At 41.9% G+C, this 23,173-nt stretch overlaps 1 protein-coding gene across 14 annotated transcripts in view; it reads left to right on the top strand.

Annotated features, from left to right (window-relative positions):
• DAB1 (DAB adaptor protein 1) overlaps positions 1-23,173 on the top strand; it is a 413,672-nt gene that overhangs the window by 365,978 nt on the left and 24,521 nt on the right. For 12 of the 14 annotated variants that reach the window (XR_011680667.1, XR_011680668.1, XM_071436827.1 and 9 more), the window contains 5 exons: positions 12,254-12,385; positions 12,971-13,090; positions 13,745-13,783; positions 15,107-15,172; positions 19,576-19,635. Coding sequence is in view for 12 of the 14 variants with exons in the window: in XM_071436827.1 (XP_071292928.1) it covers positions 12,254-12,385; positions 12,971-13,090; positions 13,745-13,783; positions 15,107-15,172; positions 19,576-19,635 (417 nt within the window). In the remaining 2 variants the exon portion in view is untranslated. The remainder of the gene's footprint in view (positions 1-12,253; positions 12,386-12,970; positions 13,091-13,744; positions 13,784-15,106; positions 15,173-19,575; positions 19,636-23,173) is intronic. The other 2 variants (XM_071436832.1, XM_071436833.1) reach the window with 1 other exon arrangement.

The raw sequence follows: 23,173 nt of genomic DNA, 5'->3' as shown, positions 1-23,173 counted from the left end.
TTTAAATCTGATGATGATGCTGAGGAGCTACTGCATTCCTGCATCCCAGAGAGTCCCAAGGGGCATCTGGCCTTTAGCTCTCAAAGGGTGCAATTTAAATATAGATATATATTATTTAAATTGTATAAATATAAACAATTTAAACTTGCTGGAATTACCTTTTAATCCTTTCTTTCTTTATTTTTTAATCAGTATTGTCTATTTATAGGAACTTCTTTTGTAAGAGAGGTTTGGTCATGGACCATGCTGAGGACTTGTAAGGGCTGCAGTATAAAAAATATTGCATACTAACAATAAAGAGCAATAACTGTAAAACAACAAACTCAAATTTTGCATGTAGAGTTGAAAATGGTGACATTTGGGGCCTTTCTTTGTGCATTGTCCACAGCTTCTGCCTGCAGAAGATCCCTCTGAGCTGACTGGGAGTCATGCCCTGCTCCTTGACACTTTCCATCTTTCTGCTTGTAAATATGACCAGTAAAACATGGCATTTACTGTTCTACATGCAATAAATGTGTCTAATTAGAATATGGCAGAGGAGAGGACTTAAAAATCTGTATATGATTCTTAAAAGGTATTTATAGACCCTGGTACTTCAGAAGGGAAACAATAACACATTTCATGGACATGTGGCAGCTAGCAAAATGTAAATGTCAGAAGAACCTACTTCCTTAATTACATCCCTTATTGACTATTGTAATTCATTCATTATTGGCCTTCCAAACTGGGCCCTGGGCAGTTTGGAATGTTCACAGTGCTCCACAGGGATTTTTAATAGCTACAAGCTTCTGGATTTCTCTTCTTTAGATGCTCAGTTTGCTGGATGAGAGTTTTAAAAGCCTTAGGTGTCATGGCAGTGTTGCTACTGTGGAACAAAAGAACCCAAAAGGCAAAGTGTGGGTGTGGTTGTGCGTATTGTGAAGTCTTGGGAACCAAGAGGCTTGATTTGAGGGCTGAAATTTCACTTCTTCCACCTGGCAAAGGGAAAAGCTCTGATCTAGAGCTGAGTGCAGCCTGCTTGTTGTCAGGATATGCAGAAACTGCCTTGTGAGAGTTCTGACCCTAATGGGCATGAAGATAAAATAAAGCTATTGCAGACACATTATCTAAACTGAAATAATTTGTGCAATTTTGTTGTAGCTGTATTTTTTTCAGTGTGAAAAGGGTAAAAAGTTGATTGCTTTCAAAAAGGCAGAAAATGAGATTTCATGAGTTTAGTGATAGTCTCATTTGGCCTCCTGATGTTTAATCCCAGCATCCCAGGACTGAGTTAAGAAAGGGAAATGCTGCTTACATGCATTCTGCTTTATGGTATGGAGAATCTCACTGTTATATAGTTATAACAGTGATAAATAACACTTCCAAACAGTAAATATTAGGAATAGTAATGTATTCCCAATTACCATTTGGCTTCCATTGCGTATGGGGGTGGATATTCTGTCTATAGAACTGTTGTAATAAAAATTCCTATGCCAATACTTCTAGTTTTTACTAATTTCATGTTTGGTATGCTTAACCAAAATTTGGGCTGGATTTTGCTAAGTTGTTGAAAGTCAGTGTATTTGTTGTTCTGGATCCCGTTATATCGTGGAGCTGCACAGCTCTCCCCTATTGTCCCATGGCAGAAAACTCCAAGTATACAGTTATGTTGGGATTTTTTTTTCCCCTGTATTCACTACCCTTTTGTGATCCAGATAAATGAATCTCCAGCAGAGCCACATTGCTTTTTCTCCAGCTGCAATTTAGTCTTATAAGAAGAGCACCCAAAATACAGAGTTGCGTGCAAGTCCTGGTGGTTTTCAGCCAGGTTAATGCATCACACAGTAGAAGAAAATTTCAGGCCCATTTTCAGCACACCTGGAATTACAATGGCAGGATTTCAGACTGCTTGGGAAAGGATTTAGCAGGAGAAGTGCTGACATAATAATAGCACAGGCAGCTGAGATGCTCTGAAACCTCCCTGGAGAGCAGTGGGGGACATCCAGCAGGTGCCAGAACAGAAAGTTACATCCCCCTTTGAAATCCACTCTTTTTTTTTCCTGGAGATAGCTGGGAAGCATTACACCCCAGGAGTGCTGGTGATTTTCCCTCCTATTCAGAGCATTTTTATCTGGTGGGCTGCTCTGCAGTTTTGTGTTTGCCCTGGTAGGAGCAATAGCACTGTCACTGCTCCTGAATTCCCGTGCTGCCTCGTGGGCTCTCCTGTCCTGGGGGCAGATGGAAGGGGGGCAGGTGTCCTTCACTGTCAAGGATAATTAGAGGGGGAAACTACAGGAGAGGATTGCTTTTAAATGTAGATGGAGTTTGCAGGGTGATTGTGATAGATACTTACTGAAGTAAAGTCATTGGGTGATGTTCTGCCTTCAGGAACACAGGGAAGTCAGCAAGAGCATTGTTCACTCTGATAGTCCTTGGGGATGAATAAACACCTTTTTTATCCCTCTTAGTTTATGTAATAGGGTCCCTATGGAAGGAGAAGAGGAAAGGCCACTGCCACTGGATGCCAAACACAAATACCTGCTTTCATCCCTCTCTTCCAGTTGAGCAAGCCATAAATTTCACCTACCAGTAGATCTTTGCTTAGTACAAGAACAGCTGCTCGTAAAAGTTGCCTTCCCAAATGAGATCCCTGTGCTGCTGACCTTTCTGGTGGGTGCTGTGTGTGCTCAGCATGTGGCAGCCCCTGTGTCAGGGCAGCCCAGGGGCTGGGGCAGCATCTCCCGAGGTGCTCCCAGCACGTGGTGGCAACTGTGGAATTACAGCAGTGCCTCTTGTGTCCTTAAATTGTAGCATCCTACCTCTCTCTGCTGTTAGTACTTCCTAATCCTTTGTGGTTCCCATCCTCATTCCACATCGTGGTACTCCCAGTGAAACAGGCAGCAGCATTCCTGCTGGCTTTAAAGGCAGCACTGTGAATAGGTGAGGCAGAACACTAATTAGTTGGAGTGCCCTGACATTTAAAGCAAATAAGAAATCTGGGTATCTAAAAATACTGCATATGGCTCCCAGCCCTGGCTCTGCATAGCTCAAAGTACTTTTTTTTTTTTTTTTTGCTTTTTAAGTAGTCAAAATACAGATTCAAATCCAATTTTTTGATTATGTCCTTGCTTTTAAAAAGGCTGAGTTGGTTTGTAAAAGGTTTTATGTGCAGCCTTCTGTGGTCTTTAATTATCCAAATGCTTTCCTGTGAGTGACGCAGGAATTTGGGAGTATTTTAAAGTGCAAGGCATGCGTGAGCATAACCTGTGCATGCACAGGGCTCAGTGCTGAGCAGTGCTGGGAGTGCAGAAATGAGTAAGTTCAGCTTTGATGGGGAGAAGAGAAGACAAGATGTGTGCAGGAGCTGCAGAGGGGCGAGAGTGAAAGGAATAAGTAGGAAACAAGGCAGCAACCCCAGCTGTGAGAGGCTTTGCTGCCTGCATTTCAGTAAAAGGTGAGGGCAGCACTGCCAAGGAGCTTTTCTGAAAGGCAGATCCTGTGTGTGACACCCGTGGCCAGGACAGGAAAGCAAGGCAGGGAGAGAGAAAAGACAACAGAGTTGATCTGTGCTCTCAGCTGTGTGGTCAGATCTGAGTGTGGAGAGTTAATCAAAGTTTGCTTTTGGAGATTTCAATTAGCAGCAGCAGACTAAAACCAAACATTCATCCTGCTTTACATGAAAATGAGCAGGGAAGAAACAACTCTGGGCATTACAATGTGCAAGTGGGAGCTGTAGGGATTGCTGTTGGAAGGTGTCAGGGCAGAGCTTAAAGACAGTGTCCACTGCCTGAGTTAAAATATAGAACTCCTGGAACACGATGTGCCAAGCCCCTGCCAAGGGCAGCTTCAGGAATTCCTACCTTGAGATAATGCAAGGGCAAAAGAAAAAGAAAATAGAGCAAAAAATCACCTGCAAGTTCTTTATTCTGCTTTAGAATCTCTTTGAGGTTTGCTTTTTACATTTTATTTTATTCTTATCTTAGGGCTCAAGTGCTGCAGACACACTTGTCATGTTGCTATGGATGGTTTATATCCGAGGAGAAGTGTCTGCTGTGGGACCTGAACAAATGAAGGATTTATTGATGAATGATCCCATTTATGGGATTGTCTGAAGCTTGCTTATACGTGCAATTGTAACTCAGAGGAAAAGGTTTCCTCTCTTTTTTTCTGTAGGAAAATGGAAAACAAAATTATTTGGTCTTTATGGCCAGGATTGGTTGTTCATGATGCTGTTTCTGGATAGTAAAGCTCATCACTACAGGGTCATCTTTGGTGACATACAGGTGCCCCAGGTCCATCACCAGCCACTGAAAGCAGTCTATCATTGCCTTCTTGCTTCTGTACCTTGGTTAATTTCTGCTTGTGAAATCACTTCTGTATTTGAACGATACCAAGATGGTGTCATGTGAAATCCTCAACTGTTTTGCATCATTTTCAACTGGCTCATGAACATAACATACTGCTTGTACACTGCTTGTGAATTCATAGAATCCTTTTCTGCTCTCATTCTTCCCTGTACCTGTGCTTTCTCTCAGCTCCCTTTAAAGTCTTACTAAATTAGGGAGAGTATCTGGGAGATAGATAGATAAAAATAAAATAAATCCCTCTTGTCCTTTTTCCCCTTTTCCAGTAAAGTTTCTTACATTGTGCAAGTGGATTTATGGTCCAAGGAAGTTTCTGTTTGATGACTACCCAGTGCAACTTAAATTTGAGTATGGTTTTTGTGATCTTTTCAAGCTCTGCTTTATAGGGGTTGCATGAGAAATCAAGAGAATCAGTGGCTGCCTCTCACTGAGGAGTTTTTCAAATCACAGGCTACAAGAAGAGGGTGGCTGGTAATGCTTGCTGAATCTGAAGCAGTTAAGATCTGAGACAGCTAAAGCCAAAAAAATTACTTTCAAATCTCCCAGGAGTTGTATGAGAGAATTGCTTGTGCTGTTCATGTAAATCAAAAGCATTTCAGGAGGGTGAGGAATATTGGTGTAAAGGAACAAAAGAATCTTGTAAAAAGTAAGGGCTTCTCAAAGGACATTCACAAGCTCTAAAGATGAACACAGTAAAAATATGGAGCAAACTGTCTCATTACAGAATATTGTGCTCCCTCAAATTCAGGATTTAATCAATGAGTCTCACAGAGTCTATCAGGAAAAAATACAAGGCGTGGTCAAAGGTGCTGCACTTGAGCTGTATGGAAGCTTTGGCTTGAGAGTAGAGGGCAACACTGGGATATTTATGGCTGTTTTGATCCACGGACCATTTTGGTCAGAGGGTGGTGAGGTGGGAGCTCAGGGGGAATACACTCAGATGTGTTAGAGCCCTGGGAATCCCACAGTGGCCACCAGCAGCTGCCATCCCAAAGATTGTAACAACGACTCACAGGCAAGGGCTGTTCCTTGTACAGCACACTGAAACAGTGAGATGGCAGCATCAAACAATGCCCTGCAGCCTCTAGGTGCTCCTTGCTGTTGGAATTTGGGGCATGTTGCACTGCTGAGCTGATGGGACCATGGACTTCAATATCAAGGATGAGGTCTGCTGCTTCTTGGTTTTGCTGTGCAAATCTTGTGCTTTAACCATCCTGATAGAGCAATGGCTGTGTCAGATGCAGTACAATAAGGAAATGGTACAAGACTCATGGGAAGCCCAGCATCTCAGTTTCAACGTAGCACATCTGTCTTTCCAAAGCTCTCTGAAAATGCTTCCTTGCCCTTTAGGATTTTCTTTGTCCTGGAACAAAATTTGCAAGTACATATTTAAAAGATAATTTGGGCTTCATAGTAATTGGACAAGGGTTTTGGGTTTTAGCTACTTTCACTCCTGATACAATAAAAAATTGAAAAGCCTTTGAAGTGAAGATGGGAAATTGGCCATATGTGTGTTCCAGTTTTGTTTTGCCCCTTTCCAAATTCATATATCTAATAAATGGATCTTCTGCATGAGCAACTTAGCATTTGCTTCTGAAGACCATGACCAATAACTAAATTCATATCTGGTCTTTGTCAGACATTATTACAAATTATGAGAGCTGGACAGAAGTTTATTACCTTAGTGCTGTTCTCTTTTCACAAATTAGGTTCTCGGAGCACCCAGCCAGCTCAATATCAGAGATCCATTCATCACAATTAGGCTGCTGTGCTGGCAGAGCCATGTCCTGCTGCCTTAATTGACTCTGGGGTTGGGGACAGGGCCACACCAGCTGAGAGCATCACTGGGTGTGTCTGTCACAGAGGCACCCACAAGGGCACTCGCCCCTGCTCTCTTTGGAATTTCCCACTCTGGCTCCCCAGATGAGATAAAGGCAGCAGCAGGATGCTTTTTTCATCAAGCAAAGGGAATGGTGAGGATTAATTTGGATTTTTTTTGGCCCAAGTAACCTTTTAAGCTCTTTTTTCCTGAGTGCAACCAAACAGGCTCTTACCTGGGGTGCTCCTGGGAAGTACTTGCCTTTATTTAGGATAGAGTGTACAGGCAGAGCTTAGTGTAGCCCTGGACTTGAGCAGGTTCTTATCCTCACACAGGATCTTGCTCACTGACTCTCTCCCTCCTGACTCAGCTGCTAAGCTCAGCAAGTCACATCATCTGGGTTTTCTTGCTTCAGTCTCCTCGGCTGCAGGAAGAGAATAGCTCTTACGAGTTTGTTATTGTTATTAAAAGGAAATTAAATTTACACTTCTCTGGGTGCTGTGCTGTGTCACAGCCAGACGGCTGCCCCCCTGGAGGGACTGAGTCTGCAAGAGCTGGGGCTAAATCTGTTTTGATTCTTCCCTTTATCAGCATCATATTTCATGTGCCCCTTTGTGCTACACAGACCAAGCTTTGATCTGCATATAATCTCAAAGTGAGCTTTTTGTGCCAAGTGTTTTTATTGCAGAGCTTGTGCAACGAGATGCCTTTTAGTAGCTGCCACTTGGAAAAGTCTTTCCTCAGGTTATTGTCTGCAAAATCAGTGTGTGTGGAGGAAGCATGGGGATTAGACAGATTTATTTTCTTCTCATTGTGGAGCCATCCCTACAGGCTGCCATCTGAGAGGGCCCTTCAGGCTTGGGGAACACTCTGGAGGTTACGTTTTCCTTTTCTGCTCCTATTCTTGGGGTGGGGTATTTTTGCAGAAGGAAAGTCCATAATCTGTTGTTCAGCCTACATTCCATGAGTGGCTCTGGCTCAAACAGATTCAGGACTGCACTGTTCATGTTCAGTCTCCTTCAGAGGGAAGGGTTCAGCCCCCACTCCATGGGTTTTTTTCAGTTTATGCTCTTTTGTGACCAGGACTGATCATCTTGGCCAGTGCTGGGAAATGCCTCCCAATACTGAAATCTCCATAACTGCAAGAGGTTTCCAGTGGGTTTTGCTTTTCAGGTTTTCATACATGACATTTCTTTTTGAAAGCTGAATTGCAATGGTGTTTTGTTTCAAAACTCCTTGCTCTTCTTGTAGGAATTCAGTATTGTGATAATTTGCTAAGCCTAAACTCTACAGCTCTCTTCCTTTCCTAGATCAAACCTGATAAAATTTTCCACATGTTGCAGTAAATGTTTATATAACAGATTTTTTTGGGCTATCAAGTGTTTCCTCACACTAAGCACTATCACATTTAAGGCAGATTACAGTGATCTGTCATATATTGTTTGTTCTGTCCCCTCTCCATGGCCAAGTGACTGAAGTGTTCATGACAGTGGGGAAGGGCTGTCAGATGGGAAATAAGATGTTTCTCAGTCACCCTGTGCTGTGTCCAGTAGTAATTTGCAGGGAATTTGAAGTTGTTGGCAGCTGTAGCTCAGAAATAACACTGAGCTGTCTCCTCTCTGCTATTTCACATGAAACTGAGAATTTTTGCAGTGGTTGTTTCATTTCCCCATCTGCTCATCCCCTGCCTTATCTCATGAGGCTGATGTCTTGCCACCCCATCTGCCATCCAAATACCAAGTTCCAGGAAAGAACACGAGAAAGTTTGTGATGCAAATGCAATTTATTGATGTGGTTTTCATTTCACTCTGACATTTGAGACTGTTGACTTTTCCTCCAAATTGTGTGTATACACAGTCCCACTGAAATGCACTTTTCTCTAGAGGGAGAGGAAGTGAAAGGGTTCACAACTGTTTGAGAGATATCCATGCACCTTAATGGGTACCAGGGGAAAAAAAAAATCTATGTCAGGAAGAGGTTTTGGGAGTTTAGGTGGTGTTTTTTTACCTGTCTACATAAAGGGACTGCTGTCCATCTCTTAAAACTTTCAGAAGTTACAAAACTAGATTTTAATCTGCAGTAGAGAATTCAGGTGTTTCATGCCATGGAATGGTTTGGGTTGGAAGGGGCCTCAGAGATCACCTCATTCCAGCCCTGCTGCCATGGGCACCCCCAGGACTGTGGGATGTTTATGATAGCAATGAGCAGCTGCACTCCACCTCTGCTAAGTGCATTTTAAGGGAGCAGCAGAGAAGCACTGCAGCACAAACACAGCAATTAAGGAAATGCTTGTGGTGTGTTGTTGTCCCCCATGATCCCTTCAAATATCAGCTGAAACAAACAGGAATTGTAAGAAAATGGTCATGAGGAGCATTGGAGCAAGTGCTGCATGTTGAGCCCTGTTGAGGAGCACAGCAGCCTCCTGGATGCAGTGAGGAGAACCCTCTGTGCCACCCAGTGTTTTCTTGAAGCAGGGAGGTAAAATTCACCTCAGAGCCACTCACATCTTCTGCAACTCACTGTTTTCCCTGGATGTGTTGCAGTAAGTAATGGTCAATGTCCTGCCACACTCGGGGCTTGCTGAGCTTCTTGGTGTAAGGCTTTACCATTCATTTTCCCTGTTGGCTTCTATTTCTGTGATTTTTTTTCCACAGTCTTCCTAAATAGAAAGGGCCTGGTTTCCTTATGTGCTGCTGGGCAGTCCCAGTTGGAATACAGGGAACTTGCAGCACGGCTGGAACTATGGCCCACAAAGTTATTTTATCATGAATCCATGAAGGACTCTGCAGTTTGGTGGGTAACTGAGATGCTCAGGGAGTTTACACAGGCAGAATGTTTTATTGCTTATTCCAGTGTGAATAGGCAGGAATAGGCTTGGTCCTTGTGTATCCCACATCCCAGCATCCGTAGTGGAGCTCCCAGCTGATCCCAGCTCTCTGAAACCAGGCTCAGCTTGCTCCAGGTGAGAGGCTGTGCAACCCCAGTCCCTGTGAGACCTGTCCTGGTGGATGTCATACTGTGTGGAACAAACCCCCTGCTTGTGGTGGGGCAGCTTTTCCAGGAGGATTTGCAGCTTGCAGGATATTTTGTTGTTGTTGTTGTTGTGGCTCTTAACACTGTGCCCCAGGCTCCACTAAATAGACAACCTCATTAAAAGAGAAATAGCGATAGTAAAGCAGTGACTTTCTCATGCCATCTAACTCACATTTTTGACATGATTGCTGGACCCTCCGAGTACTTAATTGATTGACTTAATTGATTTAGTGGCACTGGAGGCTACAGCATGGAAATAAAGGGGCAAGATGAGGATAAGGGGTGAAAAAATTTATGATAGGTGCCAAGCAGCCTGAGGGAAATTAGAAATGCTACAGATCTCAGAGGCAGCTAAATCAATTCAGTGTGATGTACAGGGAGCGACCTGGGGGAAGAGGAGAGGCAGGGGGTGGAATGGAGAAAAGGAGAGGAAACAATGGCTGGTGGGAGAGACCAGAGTAAACTTCAGGGGAAGAGGAAAGGCAGCAGGCTTGGTGCAGATGGGTATTTTGGACTTTTCAGTTTAACACCAGGCAAAAACTTCTTAGTATATGAATAAAATATAACAATGCCGTTATGTTTAGCCTAAGGAAAAGAACTCATGCATCACAAGAATGTCTTGTTACCCAGTTTGAGACTTTATCTGTGCTTCCATTTAAAATCTCCAACATTTGCAACAGTGACTAAAGTCACAGGAGACCTAAAATCATTTGGAGGCTGTGGATTTTGTTAACAACTGAAACTTAAATGTTAAATTACTTTCTAATCTCTGCAATATGTAATTGACTGTGTTGAACCATAATACAAATTAAGTCTTCTCTATAATTTGTTCTGTCGTGCTGCAGTGCTCCAAAACAATTTGGTACCTCACTTAAGGATTGGTAAATGGTTTGTAGCAGCTCTCAGCACAGGGTAAAAACTTCAAATAATGTTTGATGGAGTCCATGAGTATTGGCATACAGGAGTGTCAGAAACACCCCTGAGTTGAGAAATAATTATTTTATGTGCTTGTGGCCACTAGTAACAGGATTCTGATCTTGCATTTTACGGTGGTGAATCTCTCCTGACTGCAACAGGAGCCCCATTTCTGCTGGGCAGGAGCAAAAAGTCAGACACTCAGTGCTTAGAATGGATCATTGGAATATGTAGAAAGGACACATGAGGTGAACTGAGGGCTGTGAAAACACAGGGGTGTTTATATCTACATTTGAGTGCAGATGTGTGTGTGCACCATTGCGTTTCACATGTGTGTTGTAACTCAGTGTCCCTCAGACAAGTGAAAAGCTCTCCCTAAACACTCCATCCAGTAAAATACAGAAAAGGATAATTGCAGTCACCTTTACTTAATTTCTATTTCTATTGATATGGTGTGTAAAATATCATAACCACTGGAAACATAATGATTTTTGAACAGTGAATGTGGATTCCCAAATAAATTGGAGCATCTCCATCTTCTCTCTTACCTTGTGGGTGATACTCTTCCATGGTAGAACAATCTTCAGATTTAATTCCATGAGGAAGGCATCTGATCACAGTTTAATTTCAGTGCAAAACGCTGCCTGGCAATCAATAAAGCGATGTCAGAGAACTTTGATTTAATAGGAGCCAGAGATAACGTTCCCTGTCATATGCAGAATAGAGAGATGGGAACATTTCATTTCATCCTAACAGATAGCATGTAACTTGGTTTTCAAAAAAACCTAATAAATCAATATCCCTGTATTATCTAAGTAAGATCCCATCATTAATTTTAAACGCTCAACATGTCAGGAGAGTCTGAAGTGCACCTTCAGCTGAGCCCTGTTCTGCCTGCAGTCACTGGCAACACTTAACTCTGCCACGAGCAAGCAATCTTGATACGGGGACATTAAGAGCCATTTACTGTGAAATGAAAATGAAACATGTCCAGTCTTTTGTTTTATATGGAGCCATCCATCTCCTGCAGGCTGCCCCTCCTTTCAGATCCCACTCCCTGCCCTGCAGCAGCCCCGTCGCGCACCCTCAGCCTTTTCCCTGCCGCGCACAGGCATCCTCCCTCCTCCTGCTTTTTAAAGCTTTAACTTTCTCTTTTTTAAACTCCAAAAATAACTGCTTGTTTAGAGATTGCCTGGATGCCATGCTGGTTTTCAAGATGTGCTTTTTCTCAAAGCCAGCAGGAATCTGGACCTCCAAAGAATTCTCAGTGAGGCTTTGCCTGCTCTCAGAAATAGCATTATCCCTAGATGATACAAGAGTAGGTCAATATATCAGAAGGTAGAAATTGAAACTAATAGATTGTTTTAGATAAGCTTTACAAGGAAGTGGAAATACTTCTCTACTACTTTGATAATAAAATGCTGTTTAGTGCAAAGTGTGAAAGATTCTGGCACTACAAGAGATGCTTCTAAGAGCTTCAGATTCATGTCCTGACTCTGGACAGAGTTTTGCTCACACAGTTAAAATTAAGTCTTTTTATTATTACAATTCACCAAAGTGGGATTATAAGTAAAATGTGGACTTTAGCATTCAGCATTGATTTCCAGTTGAAAAATTACATTTACATTCATTTCCTGAGGAAAATAAGTGTTTGGAGCTGCATTACTCCTTGAAGTGAAGTCTCTTGCACTGGCTGTTGCTGATTTTTGTGGAGATAAGGCAGGTCTGGTACTGATTCCTAGAGATATTGGAGATCTCAGCTGGAGCTCTGCAGATCAGCCTGGCCTGGGAGTCACCCTTTGTGAAGCTACAGGTTTCTGCAGCCCCTGCTTATTTTTGTACCAAGAAATACTGATTCTGTGCCTGGGATGCTGTGCAGGTCGTAGCTAGGTAATACATTTTTTATTTAATTATATTTCACTTAAAGATACTTAGAAAAATCATCAGTGGAAGCTTTTAGCCAATCTACAAAAGCAAGTCAAATTTAGATTTTGAGGAAAAAAGAGGCTTAAAGAGTTAAGATATTAATTGGTTTTCATATCAGAATGTGTTGGGATCCAGATAAAGTGGGGAAGGAGAGTAATGCTGCTTTTTAATCAAACATTCTGATGAATATTCTCTACTGTTGTTTGGTTTTTTTTAGCTACTCCAGCATCACCACGCAGTTCATGAAATTTCCTACATTGCAAAGGATATCACAGACCACCGAGCGTTTGGATACGTGTGTGGAAAGGAGGGAAATCATAGATTTGTGGCAATAAAAACAGCCCAGGCAGTAAGTATCAAATCACTGTCATTTTCTGCCATGTAACTCAGCTGAGAAGCCATTTGTAAGGAGTTGTTCAAGAGGCTGGTCTTGGGTTGTTTATGATTGTGCTAAACTGGTCACAAGTGTCTGTGTGGATCTTAAATAGCAAATTAATGGAACCAGCTTGGGCAGAAGGGAATGTGTTTCATTGTTCCCAATTTTTTAGTATGTGTTTTGTTATAATTAATTATTGTTTACCTTTCTTGCTAAGCTAGACTGGATGAAGAAAAATTTGCTTATGTTCCTATACTCATGAAAACCCACATTGTGTGTAGTCTACTGTAATTTCAGTGGATGAGAAACCACTAATAAATATGCCCTTACATTAATCCAAGTGCCTTTTATATTCATAATGCTTTTTATATTCATAACTATAATTACCATTAATTTTCAAGCATAGTTAGTTCAGCGGGAATTAACCCAGGCCTGGGTGCTGAGATAGAAATTAATTCTATATTGAGTTTCATTGTGGAGGTGCTCTATCAGCAGGATGGGATAAGAGGTGTTTATTTTCCCCTAGAGAAATTCTCCACCCTCTTTTTGCTTCCTTAGGCTGAACCTGTAATCCTGGACTTGCGGGACCTGTTTCAGCTCATCTACGAACTGAAACAAAGGGAAGAAATGGAAAAAAAGGCACAAAAGGACAAACAGTGTGAGCAGGCGGTATACCAGGTACACCAATAAGCTTAGACTACTGCCACCAAAATTTGGGTTTGGAGTTTCTGCCCCAAGTTGCTCCAGAGAGGCTCTGAGCATCCTCAGCACTTGTGACAGCAGTGGGTTTGAGCAGTGCTGGCTTCCCAAGGAGCAGCGTGAGCCCAGCAGCCATCCTGAGCCCAGCCTAGGATTAAACTGAGCTGAAAGCTGTGCCTGGGGTGTGCTGAACCTGGTTAGCAGCTGGAAATGATCCCCTCATTTCCTGCTTAGTGTTTCTTCTCATTCAGAAGGAAAACTTTAATGAAGGGTCAGCGTTGTAAGCCAGGTTTTAAGTGTTGTAAGCCAGGTTTTAAGTGTTGTAAGCTAGGTTTTAAGTGTTGTAAGCCAGGATTTAAGTGTCTCATACTTTAGGGGAGGTTCAGTATACTTCTGAATGTGTGTGTTTGAATCAAGTCAAACAAGGTGCAGATTGTTAAACTCGGATGGAACTTGAATAAAGTTACTTTGTACCATAATGTGACTTTATCTGTATCCTAAAGAAAGAAAACTTTGAACTTACCTGCCCATTTTGCTTATTCCTTTGCTGTCCTTTAATTTCTGAATACAGTTCTTTTATCTCTGCTGTTTATGTTCTTTGCTTTTACTGCCTGTCCTCTTACTTTGCTGTAGACAATTTTGGAAGAAGATGTAGAAGATCCTGTATACCAGGTAATTTCTGAAGCTGTATGGCCTTGGAGTTTCAGAAATGACTAGATACATGTTATCTTCAAACACAGCCAAAACCTTGAACGAGATGTTTTGAAATTTACTGAGAGAGGTCTTGTGAGAAACCTTTAAAACCTCCACAGAAAGTAGCATATTTAGAGATGAAGCTGTAAGTAATAGCACAATATGTCTGTATAGAATGGAATGTTTCAGTTGGAGTATAGAAATATTAGATGAAATATGTCATGAATGCTGCTTTAAATGTGGCTTGTGTATCCAGATTTTAAGTTTCAAAATGAGATTTGTCATCATTTTTTAATATAAACTCTTAACTGAAAAGGGAGCTACTCTGAGAATTAGGGAAGGTGGCATCTTGTCCTCGTAGTTATAAGTTGACATTTTGTTTTCTGTGGAGCCAGAATTTAATTCAGAGGGTGAATATTTGGGGAAAAAAACCCCAACAGTAGCATTGATGTTGTAACACACTCCCTTGTTGGTGTTTCAGCTACGATTTAATAATAGATCTGAAATTTAAGTCCTGCTCCATCCAAGAAAAATGTCTGGGAGCAAAGATGATTATCAGAAATGTGTCGATATATTCATGTCCAATACCCTGCTGAGTGTGAAGAAGAAAAAGATGTAATTTCATTCTCATGTTTTTGTGCTGAAGCAAAATATGTGATAGTTTACTTTTTTTTTCCTGGGGATTCTGTGTTCTTCCACTTAGGCATATCAGTGGGAGTCACACTGAAAGGATCCAATTCAACCATTAGTGAATATTGAACAGTGCCTAAGGTGCAGCAAGGAAGATGATAAGAGTCAGGATGCCCTAAATTACTGTTCAGCTATTATAATGTCAGGAGTTTTGTTCTGTACTCTTCACAATAAAGCAAGAACCTGAAAATGAAAAAGTGTTGTGCCAGCCTTTTGCCACGTAGCCTGTTCCACTCACACCAGCCCGTTCTCCCAGCTTGGATTTAGCACTTCTATTCATAGACAATAAATATATGTGGAAATAATTGCTATTATGTAAAAGAGGCAAAATTCACGTTGCCTTCAGAAAATTAATACTGGGCCATAGGCAGTCTCCCTGGCGAGGAAGAATTAGGGAGTTGCTCTAATGATCATTAAGAGGAGTTTTAGGCCTGTCCATGAAATATGAAACAGCCTTTCCTGGTGCTTCCCAACAAACCAGTTGTCCTGCTGCCAGCCTGTGCTTTGAAGTTGTTTCTTTAATGCCTGCCTTTGTTTTGACGTGGAATTCCAAACGGCCTTTTTCCCTTCTGTTTCATCTCTGACTGTCCCTCTCTGGCGCTGCTGCCATAGTACATTGTGTTTGAGGCTGGACACGAGCCCATCCGTGAGCCTGAAACGGAGGAAAACATTTATCAGGTATAAAACCTCTCCCCTCGCTGAAAGTGCATCTCATACATAGCTCATAGCTCGTAGTTTTCATCCATCACCAAAACTGTCTTGGCATTTCATTCTGGTGACATTATCTGCCCAGTCACAATGTGATTTTTCTGTTGTTTGTCATATCGGCTTCTGCGAATTGATATTAACTTTGTCGACTCACAAACTTTTGAGTACACCATATGAGGTGATAAATGGAGATTCTCTTTTTTTTTCTGTTAATTTTTTTGAAATTTTTTACACCTATTCTGAGAAACATGCCGAAGATGTTTCGTTGGCAGGCCGTGCAAGCAATTCCTAGAAATTTCAGTGGTGCTGCTCTTGTTTCTCTTGTCTAACCAAGGAAATAACTGAGCAAAACCTCAGAGCCCTCAAGAGATATCCCCCCCAGACCAGGGAAACTATTTTCAGAGTGCATATGTTATGTTAAAGCCCAAGCTCACATTCTTCACACTGACTAAAAGCTGCATTGAAAGCAATATAAAATAATCTTTTGTCGTTCAATTTATCCTCAAGGGATCGGTACGAGGTTTATTAAAATATAATGTAATTCATTTTGTATCACATACTAGAGGCAAATCTGAGGAATAGACAGAGATCTTTGTGTGCTGTGAGAAAATTGTGATTCGAGGAAACCGTTCAGTGTGCAGGGGAAGGAGTTACAAGCAGTGATTAAGCATTTCATCCAGCTGGACTAGAGGTTGATCTGCTTATAGGAAAAGATTGTAAGGTAGGCAGGAGCAAGGATAGAACAAAAAGGAAAAGCATTAAGTAATGAGAAAATGTGGGAAGATAATAGAAAAAATGAGATGCTAGTGTAGCTGTAAGCTAAAATAAAAAGCTGATTGGGAAAGAGAAATACAAGTTAAATGTTAGAAAACAACATCTTAGAGATGCCATCAGGTCATTAATATAAGATTCATTTAATTTCTCCCTGCTGCTCCCCTGGCACCATGCACACTCAAAAATGCAGCTTTTTGCATCTCCACACCAAGACATGCAAAGCTCTCACTCAAGGTGAGAGTCTGCCTAAGGCTGAATATTTTCAGCGTTGAAAGTTTGACTATTCTCAGCAAATGTTAAAAAATTGCTAGTCTAGTTGTCAGGTTTGTGCTAGAAACAAAAATCCCATGAGAACTAGATTTGAGGGGGGAAAATGGTGATTGTTGTTCATCAAAGTGTGGAGCTTTTAGTGACACTTCAAAGAATTAGAAGGTGGAAGGAGGCAAAATGGGGCTGTTGCTCCCAGTGTTTGCAGCTCTTCCAGCAGTCATTTGTGGGTAGGGAAGAAGTTGGATCTGTGAACTGCAGGACTCCTTGGGCAGTTTCTTTTCCATAAAATGGAAATAGAAGGTGAAAAGCAGGTAGTGAGACCTTGTCTCATCTCAGGGTACTGCTGTTACTGTCCTCTAAGTCACCAGAGAATTGCTCAAGCCTTCATTTGACAGCATCTGGATGTGATGAAGTGTTTCCTCCCACAGTGGTCACAGAAAACACCTGTGATTAATGTGCCATACTCTGGATCTTCACAGTCCAGCATTGTCCTCTGTGTTTACTACCTGAGCACAGCAAATGCTGAACTGGGGAGTTCAGAGGCATTTTTTGGTCTCTCTGTAACTGGTGGGTGCTGAGGTGTCCCAGCTGCAGACTGGCCCATAGCCATGAGCTTCCCAGCTCCCACGGGCTGCCTGAGCTCTTGGCCTCCACAAATATGGGCCTCCACACCTCAGATTTTACACTCAGGTACTGACAGAATTGTTTCTCTTACAAGATCTTGGTAATCTCACAATCGTCAGGCTACTGTTAAAAACAAAATTGAGAAAGATCTTCTTTTATATTTTTTTGTGCTTTTGGTTGATTGGTTAGTTTTTTGTTGGTTTTTTTTTTACTTTTCCTTTTAAATTTGATGCATATTTGTGGCAGCTTCTATTGTTTACTGTGAAGCCTTCCCCGTAGCAGAGATTGTTAAACATATATCTGCTCAATAACCTCACACAGCCTTGCTTCAGCCTCACCAAACCTTTCTGCTGGTGCTGCTCTGGCTTTTCATTTGCTGGCATGCAACAAATTCACTTCTGCCTTGGTGGAAGAGATTCCCAGCCCATGGGGAATTGCAGATAAAAGATACGAGCAGAAAGTGACAATTTCTATTTCTTTTTAGCATAATAGAGGTCACAACTTTCTTTTTAAGCATTCTTTTCTCTGTCTGTCACCTTTCTTTGATACATTACCCCAAAGAGTGTCTGTGTCTGCTTTTCTAATATTCTCTATGTAAGTTGCTATAATTTGTTAGGTAAGGACTCAATCACTGAGCACATACCAACCCTCAGATTGCTTAATAGCAGCTCCTCTGCTGCCTGGTGTTCTGGAGAGGTGGAGATGGGATTTTGGGAGGTGGTTTGGTGTTTGTGTGGCAGCCCTGGTCTCTGTGGAGAGGAAAGTTCTGCTCCATGAGGAGCTGACAATCTGAGATGGGGGGTTTAGGACTGTGGTGCTTTTATTGCTACACGATGCAAAGACACCCAGATGGTTCACAGCCTGTCACAGAGACAGAGCTGACAGCAGAAATAGAGCTGGTACCTCTTACTGGTGCTGCTAATCAAAGGAAAAACAGCAATTCCTTGCAGCCCCCAGAGCAGGCTGAGATGCAAACAAATGTGGGGGTGCACAGCAAGAAAAGACAGCAGGTCAGGCAGCACTGAGTTGGGAGGGAGAAATGGCTTTCAGGAAAGTTCCTCTGCCTTCATATGAGATGCAAGGAGCTCTTCTCTGAGTATAAACTGGAGTAGAAAAAGAGGGGTTGATAGTGCAGGGAAATGCTCAGTCCACAGTCAGGTCTGGATTAGGTGCAAGTTGGGATGACTTCACAGAAAGGTTGGAAGGAGGAAGAGGAGAATGGCTGAAAGGGAAAGATTTTGGAGAAAACAGAAAACAATTCACACTAATGAAAGTTCAGAAACAGTTTCTCTTTCCTTATCTCCCCTCCTTTTGTGAAGACCCAGCTTTCCAGTGACTTCCTAAATCAACCATTCCTGCTTCCTGCTCTCACCCTGTCACCTCCAGCTCTCTCTCTTTCCAGACTCCTACTGCCATGGCACTGAATTTTTACCAGTTTCACATATCTAATGTGGTACTGGCTTTGGTGGAAGTGGCCAGAGAAAGCCAAAGATAGGAATAGAAGAAATCTTCCACAAAGTTCATTCAGTTTCTTTGAGAGTTCCTGACAAACTCTTCAATGTGCACCAAGTTAAGAACACACAGTTTCTTGTGAAGGCTGTGCAGAGATGTTTTTATAGAGAATGTGATACAGAATAATAAATGATAGCATATCTCAATGAATAAGTAACATTTCTTCAGCTTCTCCTAGACCAGTCTGAGTGTAGTGTCAGAACCTTAAGATACTTATTGTCGTAGAAAACAAAAAGGTCATAATTTTATCATATTTGCAATATCATCTCATTGACCTGTGAGGTTTCATTGTTGTCTGAAATGTAACTCTGAGTGCCTTGTTTGGTGGAAAAGCACCACTGATGAGAACAGGTAACTGTTCTTTTTGCTTTTGCCATTTTCAGTGGACACTCAGTGCTTCCAGGGAGGAAAGGAAATATAATCACAAATTATACAAATCATAAATATGCAAACAAGTGGTCCTTGGGTGAGCACAGCCCAGTACTACAAAGCAGCTGAGTCTGCATGAGCAGGTTATGAATCCCCTGGGTATAAATCATGACTGGTGGCTCAATAAAGGCTCACACAAAGTTTTAAGTGCATTATCCCCTGCCCATCTCTCCTGTGTCAGGCTTCAAGAGGCCTCAATTCATTAGGAAAATTGCAGCATTTTGACCAAATATTTCAGAGAGCAGCCACAAGGCCCCATCACTGCAGTATTAGGACTCTTTTTAAAGATCAAATGAATTGTGAGGAAGAAATCTGACGGAAGGTAAAAACAGATCTTACCCTCACCTTGGTAACTCTGCTCTGTGTCTCTGGGGAGATGATGAACTCACCTGACCATAACTTCCATTGCACATCTCTAACCCCCCAGTTAAAGGGAAAAACAACCATTTAAGTAGGAAGAAGATCCTAAGCATGAAGTACACCTGGACTTCATGTAACCAGAATTATCTGAGAATAGAAATTTCCTTTCTGAACACTGCTGGGCTGTAAAGTATTCAGATAGGTGCTTTATTTATTCAGTATTTTCTCCATTAATGGTCCTACTTGGATAAGAAGGGAACCATCCTCAATTTCATTAATACTAAAAATTAGCATGAAATAAACTACTCATTTAGGTACACCCTGTGCATAAATAGCAGTTGCTCTTTGCAGTTTTTCATCCAAGCTGCTTTTGTGGTGACCTCAGTTTTCCTTTGCTGTTGCAGGTTCCTACCAGCCAAAAGAAGGAAGGTGTTTATGATGTGCCAAAAAGTCAACCTGTAAGTGTAAGTATCTCCCCTATTTATATACAGCAAAGGAAATGTGGGTTTTAGCTTCTGTGGCTTTTATTATTGTCTGTAACATTTGATACATTCCTCGTGGTGTGACTTTTGTCAGTGATACATTATGGGTTAGTGGGGACTGTGATGTCACTTACATCCATCTCATTCATTGCTTGAATCCCCTTTCTGTCTTTTCTCACTCATTTTTAGGCAAGTCACCATTTCTGAATGTGTCATTTGTGGTTAGGATTTGACAGCAAGCCTTCTGCCTGTTAATGCCTGAGGTGCTGCCTGGTGTAGAAAGGTTCCTCTGGTACCCAAATGTGTATTATTTCTGTAGTGCTCTAAGTATACGAGAAACTAAGCTTAATTCAACTCAGTTTTTTCTGTCATGTACCTTGCTTGGGCAGGAAAATATTAAAAAAATAGAGGTGATATGCTCTTGTAGCCAAAAAACACCATTCCCATTCTGTGCATTGGCATTTTGAAACGGTGAAGCATTTATTCCCAAAATATGCAAAGAATGGTAACAAGTGTTTCAGAGAAGTGACAGATGCATTAGAACAAGGTGTGTGTTTGCTGAAGAGTGGGTTATGCTGTTCTATATAAATCTGTGCTATAAATGCCTCAAGAAATTGTTGGATTGCTTTGGTTACTCAAAAAAATTAGTATTTCTGAGGATCTGTGTGAGAGTGGAGAAAAACCAAGGAAAAGAATTTCAGAATTGTAGTGGGAGAAGCATGGGGAAGATGCCTGTGTTCAAGAGAAGGAGACTTTTTTGCACCAGGAGGTGGTGATTTGCACAGCTACCAAGATGTGGAATAAAAAAAGAAAAATGCTATGAAGGAGCTGCATGGGGACCTGGACTGTGACACTTCTGGGCTTTGCACAACCAAACAAACAAACCCTGCCAGAAATATTTCACCATGAGCCAGTAGGAGCAGGGAGGTGTCTTCATGTTGCCTGCAAAAATCTGCTGAAATAACTCCCATTGCATCACTGATTGAGGTATTTGTGGGCATGTAGCAGCAGTTATTTTTCACTTACTTTTCATGTAGTTTTTCATATAGTTCAGTGGTACAATTTTTCTGCTCTGCTTTTCCTGTGACTCTCTTATTATCCCTTCAGTGATGCTTCAATTTCACTCAAGGTACAGTGTGTAATTTTGGTTGTTGCAGTGTGGCTGGGTGTGCAGTGCTTGCAATCACATCTGCAGACACTCTGGTACTACTCTGTCCTGTAAATAGCAGATATGAGATAGAGGACTCATGTAACCTACTCTGTAATCATCAAATACATTTAATCTGCCATCTCCATAAAGCTGGTTGCACCTCTTTTTTTTTTTTTTTTTTTTTTGCTAGTTCATGGTTAAATTTAAAGGGATTAAAGCTTTTTCTCTAATCAACTTCTGTACATTAATTAATGAAGAAAAGGAGAAGAGGAAGAGAGAGGCAGCTGAGATCCTGTTTCACCTTTTTATATTAGTATGTATTAAAAAAAAAAAAAAACCAGCAATAGCTCTTAAAATTAGCAATTTAATATTCCACTGCCCATCTGATTTATTGCTCACCCTTCCACACGTGAGACTCTCTGTCATTGAGACACTTGCTATAATTTTGTTTTCAATTTATAGCTGTCATTATTATATAAACCTCTAAAATTCAATCTGAGGGCAAATAATCAAGCTCATGTACCTGCTTTAAACATGTAAGGACATTTCCTTTATTAGGAGGTCTTGCTTTCAGTAATTTCATGATGGATGAATGAAGTGAGGAACTTTTTTGTGGCTCCTGATGGGTTTCAGGCACCATGAATTCTCTCTGCTGACCATACATTCAGCTCTTAATAACAATGCAGCAAGTTTTGGTTGGATTTAGGCTGAATTGCCCACAGACCCTTAGCAGAAATGGAGTTTCCACCTTGGAATTGTTTTCCTTTGGTTCCCAGGCAGGTTTAGTCTCTGAACAGAAAAGTGAGGCTTATTGAAGTGGTCATCCTGGTGTCCTCCAGCCTTGTCTCTCTGTAGCCAGTGGGGACAATTGGCCCCTTCTCTGGTTGGATTGGCCTTGGAACAACCTGCTCCCATGGGAGAATTCCCTGCCTGTGGCAGGGGGTTGGGATCAATTGATTTTTAAGGCCCCTTCCTGCCCAAACCATTCAGTGATTCTCTGATGCTGTGAAATTCCTCCCATCTGTGTCCCCTCTCAGATGGAAACAAATGTACAACTGCATGTGGTTCTTTTGTGGCTGCAGATGAATTTTAAATGGCCTGCAGCTATGATGGCTTCCAAACATTTGGCTTAGCTGGACTGAGATCCACCACAGTGCAGAGGCTTGAGGGCAGAATCCCCAATTCAGAGGCTGCTTTGAAACTGGGCAGTGTAGTTCACACTGATTTTCAGTAAGGTACAGCTTCCTAAGGCACCACAACCACTTGGGCAAATATTTCTCCATGGATATGGGATCCCACTGAGGCAGAAGGTGTGAAGCATCTCCCTGGTGGTGCCAGGGAGGATCCAGGAGAGTTCAAAATTGTGTGTTCATGTACTTACCAATGCTGTGCCATTGTGTGAGGCCGTTTGTCAGCAGGTGTCAAAGTGCTTTATGGCCTGGCTCCTCATGATCTCTGATATCAAATAATGTAAATACGGAGCAAATGAGGCAGAAAGGAATGAGCCTCATCCCGGGATTGGAACGGACCCACTGAACTCAATTATCAGCAGTGGCTGCTTGCCAAGTCACTGCTTTGACATTGGGATGGAGAGATTTGCTTACTCAATGTAATTCTGGTGTTTCCCCACCTCTCTGCTGCATCCCTTCCCAGCAAATACTGCTCTCCCATGGTTTTCCTCTGCTGGGTGTGCAGCTGAGCTTCAGACACACACTTTCCCTGGAATTCCCTCCCACTACCTCTCCCTTCCTCTGTATTAACTCATATTTCTTGAATTCATTCTTATTTTCTGTCTGCTCTGTCCTTGGACCAATTCTCCCATTCCCCATTCACTGAGAGTAGACATCACGACAAAGAAAGCAGGCTTACCCTAAATTCTTTAGTTAAGTAGTGCATGCTCCACTTACAAATTCTAGTTCTGTGTGTGAAATTAACTGTTCTAAAAAAAGGAAAATGTTTAATGATCTCTTTTTGTCATAATTTCCCTTCGTCTCCCCATTAAACATCCACGTCAAGTTCTACCTGTCACGGTGTTTTTAGTAAAAAGAGTCAGACTGTAAAATACCCTTCACAGAGACTGTCAGTCACGTCACAATAAAACCTTCTCTCCCCATCAAAATGTCTAAACTCTCTGCTTAACAATTTCATGAAGGCTTTCAAACAGCTCATCTCTCTGCTGTGTAAAGATCCAAGGCATCAGAGGTGCTGCCTCACAGTGCAGGCAGGCATTGGGCTGGTGCCAGATGTGTGGAATATCAAACCAGGCTGGAGCACAAGGGAGGAATTCCACTCTCTTAGGACACGGTGTGGGAGGAGCAGATGAAGCTGGACCTGAGCACGCTCAGGTTTAGAAGCCACAAGACCTGCCTG

Source organism: Agelaius tricolor, unplaced genomic scaffold (genome assembly GCF_023055355.1).
Source record: "Agelaius tricolor isolate 1412-34295 unplaced genomic scaffold, bAgeTri1.0.p SCAF_11, whole genome shotgun sequence".
NCBI classification, from domain to species: Eukaryota; Metazoa; Chordata; class Aves; order Passeriformes; family Icteridae; genus Agelaius; species Agelaius tricolor.
Note: the sequence above shows the minus strand (reverse complement) of the source record. Positions and strands in the feature narration are given on the sequence as shown.